Here is a 13,250-nt window from a genome sequence, read left to right as displayed (position 1 = left end):
GTATGAGTATTTATTCATTTATGTATGTTCATTGTTAGTTGGTTTTATATTTTCTGTTGTGTTTCTATTCAGGTTCTTTTTGTCTCTCTCTAAAATTGTATATAATAAGCATATATTGTATATAATAATCATTAGATTATTAATATATAAACAAAAATAAATTTAAAAAATATTACAATTTGAAAACAAATGCACCCGAACGTGATGACAGCTGCAACTGCTTAATGCTAACTTTTAACACTGAAAATGCCATAGACATGCTAACGCGTTAGCATCACTCCCGTTTTTAAGTTATAAAATACATCAACTGTTTCAGAAGACCATAACAGGTCAGTTTAACATGAAAAAGGTAAATAATACTCACAGACGTATGCTCTTTAGTGTTTTAGCAGGGGAAAATTAAGCGAAAGAAAGAAAGAATAAACAAAGCAATAGATCGAAAAAAGTAAAAGTAAGTCCCTTCGGCTGCTCCCTTGTTTGCACTCGGGGTCACCACAGCAAATCCAAGGTGGATCTGCATGTTGAATTGGCACAGGTTTTACGCCGGATGCCCTTCCTGACGCAACTCCACATTACATGGAGAAATGTGGCAGGGGTGGGATTTGAACCCGGAACCTTCTGCACTGAAACCAAGTGCGTTAACCACTTGGCCACCACCCCTGCTCAAAGCAATAGATCTAAGCACTGCTTCAATCTGCGAACCACTGCTTCGACTGGTTCAAGGTTCAAAGCAAAGCCGCGCTGCAGACAAGTTGATTACAGACCTGCTGCAGGGTCTGTAATCAATGTAGAGAAGTTATAATTTTCCTGACAAACACCCCCCAAAATAACGACCACTCTGAAGGACCGATAACAGAATCGTTAAGCAAAAAGCTTATTGATGTCGGTGGATCGACTCATTTCTTAACGATACCCGAAAGGAACCGGTTCTCGATACCCATCCCTAGGCAAAAATCAATGCCAGCAATTCCCTAAAATGTGGCGTAGTGGGGACACACACTTTTTTCCTCAATAAATACAATAAATACATTATACAGCATACAAATCTAGTCTAAACAGCCTCTAAGGAGAGACAGACAAAGCATAAAAAGAATGCAAAACGTGAACATAAGGTACATAAAAGGGTGGTGGGGGGCGGGGTGTAGTCTTGATTCTGGGGGGTCTGAACATTTTTTAAAGACCAAGTCAAATTTTGTGTATTCTGGTGAATTTTAACAGATATGAAGCCCTCTGAAACAAATAAAAGTCACTTCAAACTGTGAAGGTATTGATTATGGGGGGTCTGGGGGATCTCCCCCAGAAATTTTTAAAAGAGCAATTCAAATTTTGTATATTCTGGTGAATTTTAATGGATATGAAGCCCTCTGAAACAAAGAAAACTCACTTCAAACTATGGGGGTCTGGGGGATCTCCCACAGAAATTTTTTAAAAGAGCAAGTCAAATTTTGTATATTCTGGTGAATTTAAATGGTATGAAGCCCTCTGAAACAAAGAAAACTCACTTCAAAGTGTGAAGTAAATCACAGTATTGATTATGGGGGGTCTGGGGGATCTCCTTCAGAAATTCTTTAAAAGAGCAAGTCAAATTTTGTATATTCTAGTGAATTTTAATGGGTATGAAGTCCTCTGAAGCAAAGAAAACTCACTTCAAACTGTCAAGTAAAAATTCTTTGTCTTCTGTAGTATTTTGATCTGTTCTAATCCGGTGAATGCACCAAATGGGTGCTGTGTTGCTGTACAGTCAAAATACAAAATTAGGGCCTAAAGCAACTGACAACATTGTTCTGCTGTGCACAAAGTAACACTGTCACCAGCTTTGAAAACGCATGTGCACTGAGAAACTCAAAACTGGATTATTCACATTTAATTGGTAAAATGCTCTCACTCGTAAAACAAACTAGGGCTTCAACCAACGATTATTATAGTAAATCGATTAACTTTTTTTTTTTTTTTTTTTTTTTTTTTTTTACTTACATGTGACTGCCATTATTTCTTGAAGTGAGTTATTATTAAAAGGCCTTTGTCACGCAACATCAACGTTTGAGTTTGTAATCAAGTTATGATGTCACATTCTCCTCAAAAACATACTTGGAGTAGTGTTTTGTCTTTTTTGCAAATACATACATCACCGACACACCACAAAGAGATTTCCATCAGGTTTCACCCAATTATTAGCATTTTTAGATGCCTATCTCAACTACTGACAACATATTACAGCAAGAGTCCACAAAATTTTGAAGGCCTGACTAAAGTGTAATATGTGATCTTTAATAAGTTATTTTCATGAAAAAAAGACACAAATGTGCACCTTACTGCATTTTATTTTATCTTGTGTAAAAACACAGCTTAGATGTGGTTTGACCGAAACAAATTGTCATTACGCTTAAATAAAACAGGGATGAAGTGGAGGTGTAAGAGTCACTAGGTGTTCACAGGATAAACAGTTATTTATTTCTTTAGTTATTAAGTTAGTTTAGTTATTATTAAGTTATTTATTTCTATATTTATTTTCATTGTTAGTTGGTTTTACCTTTTCTGTTGTGTTTTGTTTTATCAGGTTCTTTGTCTTTCTCAAAAATTGTATTGTAGCAATATTAGTTATTACTTTTGTTGTTGTTGCTACTATTATTAATATATGAATAAAACATATTACAATTCGTAATACATTTGACTCTTTTACAAGAAACGCTAAGCCATTAATTATACAGAAAACAAATGCACAAACTGTGCTGAAATGCCAACAGCTTAATGCTAACTTTAACATTGAAAATGCCATACACATGCGTTAACATTGTTAACATAACGCGTTAGCATCTGTCCCGTTTTTAAGTTATAAAATACATCCATCAAGTGTTTTAGAAGACCATAACAGGTCAGTTTAATATAAAAAGGGTAACTATTACTCACAGACATATGCTCTTTAGGGTTTTAGCGGGGGAAATTAAGAAAAAAGTGAAATAATACAACAAACCATCGAAACAGTGAGTTGGCTCATTGCTTCACTGGTTCAAAGCAAAGCCACACCCAGCTCTACTTGGGGAGTGTCTGCCAATGTTCTCACGACGACAGGGAGGAGAAAGACCATGGCTCATGGCAAGCAGTAAATAAAGCCGAGAGGAGTGAAAATTCACACAGTCCCTTCCTCCTCAGTGCAGCGTCATACACGCTGACATTGCTGCTGCTTTGATTAGCGCAGAATGGGATGTTGCTTTGACAATGAGACTATCATATTTCAGCCCCAAGACATGCATGACACGTGTGCACGGCGTGTGTGGTTAAATTTTCCAAATGACGGAAATCCGTCGTGGTGACGGAGAACTTTAACCCATGTCATAGCGGATACGTGACTGCTTAAAACGTGGATCATTCTTCAAATAATCGCTGACACACTCATGCGTGGCTCATTCATGGCTATTGACGTATTTTAACTTATGAGTAATGTGTGTCAACAATTGCATAACTTACGGCTCACATATGTGGGATGTGAGTCATACGTTGGCATTAGACGTGGAGATTAATCGATACAAATCAGTAGCTAGATACAGACGTGTGTGATGTGAGTATCAATTCATTCAGTGTACATCAATTCAATTGACGGGTGAAATTGTGTTGCATTGCGCGCTGCGTGCTTGCGTCAATTTTTTTCCGAGGCACACTGAATGCACCATCACTGCCTGAAAGCATGTTTCTACTGCAACAAATCTATTTCAAAATGGAGCCCCGCAAAAACAGCACAAGCAGTTGGGAGATTTTTGATGCGCCCAAAATATTTAAATCTGGCATTTTAGAGATATTTTGGCTTTTTTTAAAAAAAAAAAAAGATGGGAAACTTGACGAGACGCAGGTGTAAAGAATGCCATGGCTGCCTCTGGTCCACATAACTTGTATTCCTCAAATTGTAAACCAAGGGGAGCGCCAGCAAACTGGTGAGAAAAGTATCTCAAATTACTTTTGCAAAGGCCGTACTCTGTAAATGAGTAACTCAGTTTAAGTCACTCATTCAGTGATGATGTCTTACTGTACAGTTTAAGTTCTGACTGTGATGTAAAGGGTTCCAAATATGAAGGAACTGATTCTTGTTCCTTAATGTTGAATCTGGAAAATTTTCTGCTTATAAGGAGTAAAAGAAATCCTCTGCCTCTGGTAGAATCATAAGAATAATACCATAGTAGCATACTGAATTGCAGCTTCTTATTTTGTTTGAATTTTTGGTATAATTTCTTTGCATCATGCTGAATTGCATCATATCGCATTGTGAGGAACTCAGCCGCCATCAAATTGCATTGAATCGGAAACAGGGGTGAATTGTATCACATCATCATGTATGGCTATATGTATCGCATCGCTGGTAGTGTATCGAAATGCGTATCGAATCGTTGTCAGTGATGAGATTCACATGCCTAGTTGGCATGTGTAGAAAATATTGTGCACACACAAAATTTCCCAATAAACTTGCCATACTAGGACGTATACCAGTGTGCTGCAACATGGTCTTAACTTATATAAAAATTATGAGTAACTTATTAGATGCAAGCCAGTGTATTTGCCGTATTTTTGATACTGTGGTATATGCAGGCTGAACTGTCAAGGTGTGACACGGTCTTAAGCTACACTGCAACTATGATCAATACTAGACAACTGGTACTTACCAAAACCTCGCAGGTCTGCGTTGCTTGAATTGAGCAAAGCAAGGCCAAATATCACCTGTGAATACAATAATTTATGTAAGTGTCAAAAGAATTGACTATTTTTATTAGTTCAACTTGGACAAACATGACAAGGATATTTCTTAAAGAAACAAACACACAAAATGTATCTTAAATTTTGCATATAAAAGTGTTCCCATTACTTTCATGCAGTTCTGGTTGAAATTATTGGCACTGCTACTTCAAGTACATCTTGAGAAAGAAATGCAAATTAACTAAATGTGTCAGGAGAATGGTTAATAGAACGACTAATGTTATTGAACAGCAGCAGCGCACAAAAAAAAACAAAAAAAAAAAACATGGTTTCACATCCAGATACATCTCGAAAAAAATAGAATACCACGAGAAAGTTCAATAATTTTGGACAGGTATTTAAAAAGTGAAAATTTTACATATTTAAGAAATTGTTTTATGAATTTAAAAAAAAATTTCACAAGTACGGCCTCCAGCTCAAAAAAAAAAAAAAAAAACCTGTTTTAGAATGCCTCTCTTTACAAACAAATCGGTTTATGAATATATTTTTAAACAAAAAATGCATTACTTTTCAACAAAGTCTTAGTTGACAAACACCTCTGCTGTAGTAGGTGGCAGTAATGCACAGTGTTGGGTTGCAATCCACCAATAAACTTGAAAGAAGAAGCAGCAGCAAGAAAGTGTCTTCGTTTGTTTATTAAATCATATTTTTGGGGACTGCGTTGTGGTTATTCTAATGATTTAATTTGTTGTGGACATTAAAAGTTATGAGCCGTGTATTTTTTCCCAGTAATCATACATTAAGTGGGGCTAACTGATGAAGCTACCAACAGCTGCTGAAAGTTCCAATGCTGTTAGCATACAACATTAAATCTGCCCAGAGTTTCACTGCAACAGAGACATCTGATCAGTTAAGATACCTGATGTTCTTATGGTCTCTTCTGTCCAGGTAAGGTGAAATTAAATTGTGTATTTATTATAATTACTCTACAGTATTTTGTATAAGATACTATGCATATTCTTTGTATTTTGTCTGCCTTTTATGCATGAAATGCTGTTAAAAAGGTAAAAAAAAAAAAAAAAAACCCTGTTCTTTTGGGGCTAGGAACTGATTAATCCATTTTACATCATTTCTGGGAAAAAAAATTTCAGTTTAAGAACATTTAGGAACCAATTAAGTTCTAAAACCAAGGTTCCACTGTGTTCAGAAATGTCAAACTTTTGAAAAGGATGTTCATTTACAAACTCAATACTTGGCTGGGGCTCCTTTTGAATAAGCGATTGGATCAGTGCACTGTGGCATGGAGGCGAAGAGCCTGTAGCACTGCTGAGGTGTTACAGAAGCCCAGGATGGTTTGACAGCAGCTTTCAGCTCGCCTGTATTGCTGGTTCTGGTCTCATCTTCCTGACAATACCCCACAGAAAATCTATGATGCATTGTATATGGGGGCTAATCAAGTACAGTAATACCATGGTCAGAAAACCTGGTATTAGTGGTTTTGACATTGTGGGCAGGTGCTGCTGGAAAAGGAAATCAATGCATCTATAAAGCTTGTCAGCAGATGGGAGCATGAAGTGCTTCGAAATCTCTTCGTACACAGCTACATTTACTTTGGACTTGACAAATGTGTAAGGATTTAAGTCTGTAGGAGTCCGTCTCTCTCTTTTCAACTCTCCACAGGTTTTAAAAAGGTATTAAGTTGGGACTTGTAGAGATGTTAAGCAACTCTGTCCTTGTCAACCATTCTTTTGTACTGTTTGATGTGTGTTTGCAGTTCCATCCATCCATCCATTTTCTTCCGCTTTATCCGGAGTCGGGTCACGGGGGCAGCAGCTCAAGCAAAGCCGCCCAGACCTCCCGATCCACACACCTCCCCCAGCTCCTCCGGGGGAACCCCAAGGCGTTCCCAAGCCAGCCTAGAGATGTAATCCCTCCAGCGTGTCCTGGGTCTTCCCCGGGGCCTCCTCCCAGTGGGACGTGCCCGGAACACCTCTCCAGCGAGGCGTCCAGGAGGCATCCGGAAAAGATGCCCGAGCCACCTCAACTGACTCCTTTCGACGTGGAGGAGCAGCGGCTCGACTCCGAGCTCCTCCCGAGTGACCGAACTCCTCACCCTATCTCTAAGGGAGCACCCAGCAACCCTGCCGAGGAAACTCATCTCGGCCGCTTGTACTCACGATCTCGTTCTTTCGGTCATGAGCCAAATCTCATGACCATAGGTGAGGATCGGAACGTAGATCGATCGGTAAATCGAGAGCTTTGCCCCCCCACTCAGCTCTCTCCACCACGACGGTCCAATACAGCGACCGCATCACTGCAGACGCTGCACCAATCCGTCTATCAATCTCACACTCCATCCGTCCCTCACTCATGAGCAAGACCCCGAGATACTTAAACTCCTCCACTTGAGGCAAGGACAGTCCACCGACCTGAAGAGGGCAAAGCACCTTTTTCCGGTCGAGAACCATGGCCTCGGATTTGGAGGTGCTGATTTTCATCCCGGACGCTTCACACTCGGCTGCAAACCGCCCCAGTGCACGCTGAAGGTCCTGATTTGACGAAGCCAACAGAACCACATCGTCCGCAAACAGCAGAGACGAGATTCTGTGGTTCCCAAACCAGACCCCCTCTACACCCTGGCTGCGCCTAAAAATTCTGTCCATAAAAATAATGAACAGAACCGGTGACAAAGGGCAGCCCTGGCGGAGGCCAACGTGCACTGGAAACAGGTTTGACTTACTACCGGCAATGCGAACCAAGCTCCTGCTGGGGTCGTACAGGGACCGGATAGCCCTTAGCAAAGGACCCCGGACCCCGTACTCCCGGAGCACTCCCCACAGGGCGCCCTGAGGGACACGGTCGAACGCCTTCTCCAGATCCACAAAACACATGTGGATTGGTTGGGCGAACTCCCATGAACCCTCAAGCACCCGATAGAGCGTGTAGAGCTGGTCCAGTGTGCCGCGACCAGGACGAAAACCACACTGCTCCTCCTGAATCCAAGGTTCGACCATCGGACGAATTCTCCTCTCCAGTACTCTGGAACAGACCTTACCAGGGAGGCTGAGGAGTGTGATCCCCCTATAGTTGGAACACACCCTCCGGTCCCCCTTCTTAAACAGAGGGACTACCACCCCGGTCTGCCAATCCAGAGGCACTGTCCCCAATCACCACGCGATGTTGCAGAGGCGTGTCAGCCAAGACAGCCGCACAACATCCAGAGACTTAAGGTACTCAGGACGGATTTCATCCACCCCAGGAGCCTTGCCACCGAGGAGATTTCTAACCACCTCGGTGACTTCGGCCTGGGTAATGGATGAGTCTGCCTCTGTGTCCCCAGTCTCCGCTTCCTCTTCGGAAGACGTGACGACGGGATTGAGGAGATCCTCAAAGAACTCCTTCCACCGCCCGACAACATCCCCAGTCAGAGTCAGGGTACCCAACTCCTGGAGAGGGGATGGACGCTTCAACAGACTGGATATTCATTTCATTTTATATAGCACCAAATCACAACAAAGCTGCCTCAAGACACTTCACACAAGTAAGGTCTAACCTTACCAACCCCTAGAGCAAGCACACAGGCGACAGTGGTAAAGAATGATGATACTGAGGAAGAAACCTCAAGCGGACCAGACTCAAAGGGTTGGCCCACTGCTTAGGCCATTCTAACAATTACAAGGTTTTGCAAAGTTTTACAAAGCTGAAGAAGCTGAAAATCAAACATAATATGAAGACTATGATAAATCCACACAGGCGTTAAAATCACAGGCAGGGGTCATCCGGCATTCCTCATGCTGTCAACGGGCCTGTTCTTGCGACAGGGCCACCCTCAAATGCAGACCGCAGCACCAACCTCAGGCCCTGCATCTCTCAATCAGTTCTACTATTTTCAGTGAGATGCTGCCAGGAAAATTATGGATTTTTTTTTTTTTTTTTTTAATCTTCATGAGCAAGAATCACGGACAGCAACAAAGACTATTTAACTGCAGTTGCCTGGATTTAAACAGGTAGGAGGATTTTTTTTAAGCTTTCATGAGTGCCAGTGGTTTCTGTTCTAATATGACCACTGTGGAAAATGTTACAGTGAAGTAAATTGTCTGTGTGGTTAACATTAAAAACTGACCATACGCATCACTTTTCAGTGAAAAGCAAAAAACTGAGTTTTATAATGTTTTTCTCATCATCAGTTTGTCCTGTGGTCTTATTGTGAAAGCCTCTTGTGCAAGAAACAGGTAGTGTTCTGTGACAATGTGGCTAGCTTTGTACAGACAGACAAAAACTGATTATTTAACTGCAGAGTCGCCTGGATTTAAAAAGTACAAACTTTTTGGAGCTTCTGTGAGAGTTTTCTGCTTTAATATAAACGCTCTACAAAATGTCTAAATTACTGTCTGTGTGGTTAATACTGAAAGCAGATACGTCATCATTTTTTATTTTTATTTTTGCTGCGCCAGACATCAACTGACAAGGAACACATTAACTAAATGACCAAAGGATAGGAAAAAAATAGACAGGTGATTGATTCTTTATTTGTGAGGAAATCAGACATTTTATTGAAAAAGGTGGTGCGGCAACCATGATATCTGGCCAAGTTTATGCAAATACCCATCCCCACTTCAAGGAGAATTTTGCACAGAATGCCCAGGGTGCTCAAATGCCAGAATACGGTAAATTTTACTTTTCTTTCTCACTAGTAATTACAGCGACATTCAAAAGTCATTTCAAACAACTGCTGGGTGATTCTTTAACTACGGGCACTATTGGCCTTGTAAATGTAATTTCCACCACACCATTGCCTTACAATATAAAGCGCCTTGCGGCAACTGTTTGTTGTGATTTGGCGCTATATACATGTGCTCTGATGTCACTGTTTATCTCCATAGAAACTACCCAAATAATCTTTCATACAAACTGTTTAAAGGGACATTACAGTGTTGTGGTGGAAATTACGGCAATAGTGTGGGACAACTACATTTTGTTTAAAAAATCACAACAGTTGTATGACACTGAATACCCCAATTATGTTTTGATTATTTTATTGATATTTTATTCAGAGATATTTTAAAACATTAGAAAAAATGTTTTTTTACCATTAATTTTTATCAATGAAGATCAAAAGTCTGGGTGTGGGACAAGCACAAAACGGCAATATTTGCATATAATGATGCTGAAAAAAGGTGAAAAAGTCATCATAGACTACTAGAACAAATTTCTTAAAACACTTTCATTGTAAAGATAACTATAAAAGTGTGAAATTTCCCCTTTTTTCTGTTTTTCATACAATATGATCAAAGGACATAAGTGCCCGTAGTCTAAGAATCACCCTGCTAGGTTTGACAAAAGGTTTGAGATCCACCTCCTAAAAGTACAGCTTCAAAATGCTAGTATCTTCATAAAGAATTTTGAATGTACTTTTACTTTCTATGTGCTGGACAGTTGCCATTTTTTAATCATTTAAAATGCACTGACAATTAAGCAGAAGTGAATCTTTGATTCATATTTTGCTAGAACAACTAATTTAAATTTTTCAAATGAATACCACTAACTATGCCTGGGTCCCATGTTTTGTCTGTATTTCTTTTCCCCTTTTTTCCACTGTATGCTGTTCAATAGTATTCTGATCATACAAAAATTTGTTTTTGGCGCATTCATTCGAGGTGACTGTCTGAATTACGTACTTGAAGATCAGAATGGCCCATTTTCTTCATCAGCACTGAATGCAATAAAGGTATCCAGCTGTGACTTACCTCTTGGACCTTGCTGAGTTTAAGAACTTTACTCAGTTGAGTAAATAAATGGGCTGATGGCTTCAAACTCTGAAAGACAATATAACCCAAGCATATCAATTTTCAATTTTTATCTGTACATAAATGGCTGCCTGAAGGTCTTCTAAAATGAATCACATCTTCAATATTTTGATTGACTGATTTTTATTAAGCAAACTTACATGTACAAAATATACATATACACAAACTGATGACAAAAAAAATCTGGAGACTTACATTTTCTGACTGTGGTAACAAAAAATAAATAAGGGAAAAAGTGCCTTCACTGACAAAATAAAACAAATTCAGGCAACTAGCTCTTACCTTCTGGTAATGCAGGGGATTGTCAATGGCATAACACAGAGTAGAGATAAAGTTTGGCTTTGATATCAGCGACACACACTCCTGGATCAGAAACTGTGTCTTGGACAAGTTGAGTAAAATGGGAGACAAGAAGACAGTAAAGAGAAGAACAACCACAGAGAGACGAAGAGGATTTCAAGTTAGGATAGGAATATACTTAAGTAAGCAGTTTTAAGTTGCACACCTATTGGGCACCACAGTCTCGTTTGAGGACAGGTGCTAAAGGGGTAAAATATGATGCATATGACGTAATTTCTCTACTTCCAGGGGAACAAACACGGCATTTTCTCTGAGTTTTTAGGCAAATTACACACAAAGTGAAAATGCAAAGAAAGTGACAATGTGTTGGGAAAGTGGACATGTGTTACAGTTTATGACCCGGAGCACAAACGTGTCAAGGCGGTTTTGCAGGCAAGAGACTGCAGCTACTCTGGTTAGCCATGTAGGCTAACACGACGTCTCCCATTTGCCTTGTCTTCCCTTCTCCACTGGCAACCGAGGAGAAGAAAAAGAAAGAGAAGGAAAAAAAAAAAGACTTTTTTGTGACTGCTTAGGTGATTGCAGCCAAAAACAAAATAGTATACCATTTTTCCATGTGAAGCTATGCTGTGTATATATTGCACAACGGGACCGGCTGTCCCCATAAGTCTGGCGTCTAACCGGTCGATCGCATGGAAAAAAATAAATAAATAAATAAATAAATCTGTCCCAAGACTCGAAAGGATTTAGTGTTGCTATAACAAACTGATGCAGCAGGAATGCACCAACAAGGATGCTGGCTGCCGTTAAACGCCAGAGAAGAAGAGCTCGTCTTCTATGGTGGATAAGAAATGAAAAATTATAATATTCATCCTGGATTATTTTTTCATTTATTTGCAGAAAGAAGAAAGGGAATTTGGAGCAGCATTTCAGACGATTCACAAGAAATACGATGCTAACTTCTCATGCTAACCCGGCTAAATCGCCTCTGCTCTCTTGAAAAGCCAAGGAATTGAAAAGTCGGCGAGCAGCACAATTATTCATGAGCCATAAATACGTTGAGTGATGAATGTGGCGAACAAGACTGCCGCGTTCTGTTCAGGCCAAGAATCTGAGGACGCATTTATTCTGTTCGCACTCGGAGACACACATCTGCTGCACACAGATGTTAGGTGGCTCAGCAGAGGTATGGTGGCTGCTGTATCACGTTACTAAGCCATATATATTGATTTATAACACAAAGCTGTCAAAAGGGGTAATAAATATAAGTGTAAAGATGCTTGAATATACCATCAGAGCAGGAAATTGATCAGTCCAAGTGAACACCGCGCAGATCGCTGCTGCGTTCATGTACCGTCAGAAATTATAGCTTGGATTATTTTTTATGTGGGTGGGGGGTCTGCTTCACTGGGCTCAGGCATATTATATAGGCCAGAATTCATCTTTTGTGTGGATATAAAATTTTTTTTTTTTAATCAAAAAAAAAAAAAAAAAAAAAAAAAAACACACACCTGCCACGAGCAACAACCGAACAGAGTTGTTTCAAACTCAGCTGTTGCTCGTGGCAACAGTCCTGTAATTTCCGACAGCACCTGAACGCAGCAGCGTTCTGCGTGACGTTCACATGGAGTGATCAATTTACTGCTCCAATGATATATTCAATCATCTTTACACTTATGTCTATTACCCCTTTTGACAGTTTTGTGTTATAAATCTATATATCTGGCTTAGTAACATAATACAATTGATACAGCGGCCACCACGGCACACAAGTGAGGTTTTTTTTTCAGGTCTCCTGCACAGTCCTGTAATCTTTTTGGCTCCTGCGCGTCCTGTGCCTTTCAGTCCAGCCCTTTCTGGAAAGGTCTTCTGCCTGAAATTAAAGAATTTCTGAAATGTTCAAACCATGCTGAACATGCACAGCTTTTGGATTTGAAAGCAAGTTTAAAAGCATATTACATGTGCTATCAAGCAGGTTGCAACAGTGTGACCTGCAGAACTTTCCACACATGGATACAGAACTAAAGCACCAGAACAAAGAACATGGATCCTAAGAGTCCACGTTATGATGATCATGTGCAGATCATCTTGTCGGAATTTGACAGGCGCTTCACTGACTTTGAATCCAAAGAGCCTGTTGTCAGTTTTCTATGTTTTCCATTTGGGGAAAATATAGATGTGGACTGTATATCATCCAAAGTGGCATCACTCTTCAACCTGGATCCTCACACTGAAAAATGACAGAGCTCCAATCCAGAGCAACACCAGACATGAATGTCTAAATCTGGAATCTAATGCAGACAGAGAGTGCCTGAGTGCCTGACTACAGCTGCACTCCGGACTATGAGAGACCAGCTTCCTCCTCTCAGGGCCAGAAGTCCCACTAAGGTAGGGAACAACTTTTCCAACTTGAGGCCAGTCCTAGGCCTACTTGTGCTTATTCTTTTCCACTATGCACATTTA

At 40.2% G+C, this 13,250-nt stretch overlaps 1 protein-coding gene across 4 annotated transcripts in view; it reads right to left on the bottom strand.

The window, feature by feature from the left end:
- Positions 1–13,250, bottom strand: part of cnot1 (CCR4-NOT transcription complex, subunit 1) — a 75,424-nt gene that overhangs the window by 51,973 nt on the left and 10,201 nt on the right. For 2 of the 4 annotated variants that reach the window (XM_034176976.1, XM_034176978.1), the window contains exons 4-6: positions 10,770–10,868; positions 10,428–10,496; positions 4,650–4,704 (exon numbers count right to left, since the gene is read on the bottom strand). In XM_034176976.1, the coding sequence (XP_034032867.1) occupies positions 4,650–4,704; positions 10,428–10,496; positions 10,770–10,868 (223 nt within the window). The remainder of the gene's footprint in view (positions 1–4,649; positions 4,705–10,427; positions 10,497–10,769; positions 10,869–13,250) is intronic. The other 2 variants (XM_034176977.1, XM_034176979.1) reach the window with 1 other exon arrangement.

This window comes from Thalassophryne amazonica, chromosome 8 (genome assembly GCF_902500255.1).
Source record: "Thalassophryne amazonica chromosome 8, fThaAma1.1, whole genome shotgun sequence".
NCBI lineage: Eukaryota > Metazoa > Chordata > Actinopteri > Batrachoidiformes > Batrachoididae > Thalassophryne > Thalassophryne amazonica.
This window is presented reverse-complemented; position numbering and strand designations above follow the sequence as displayed.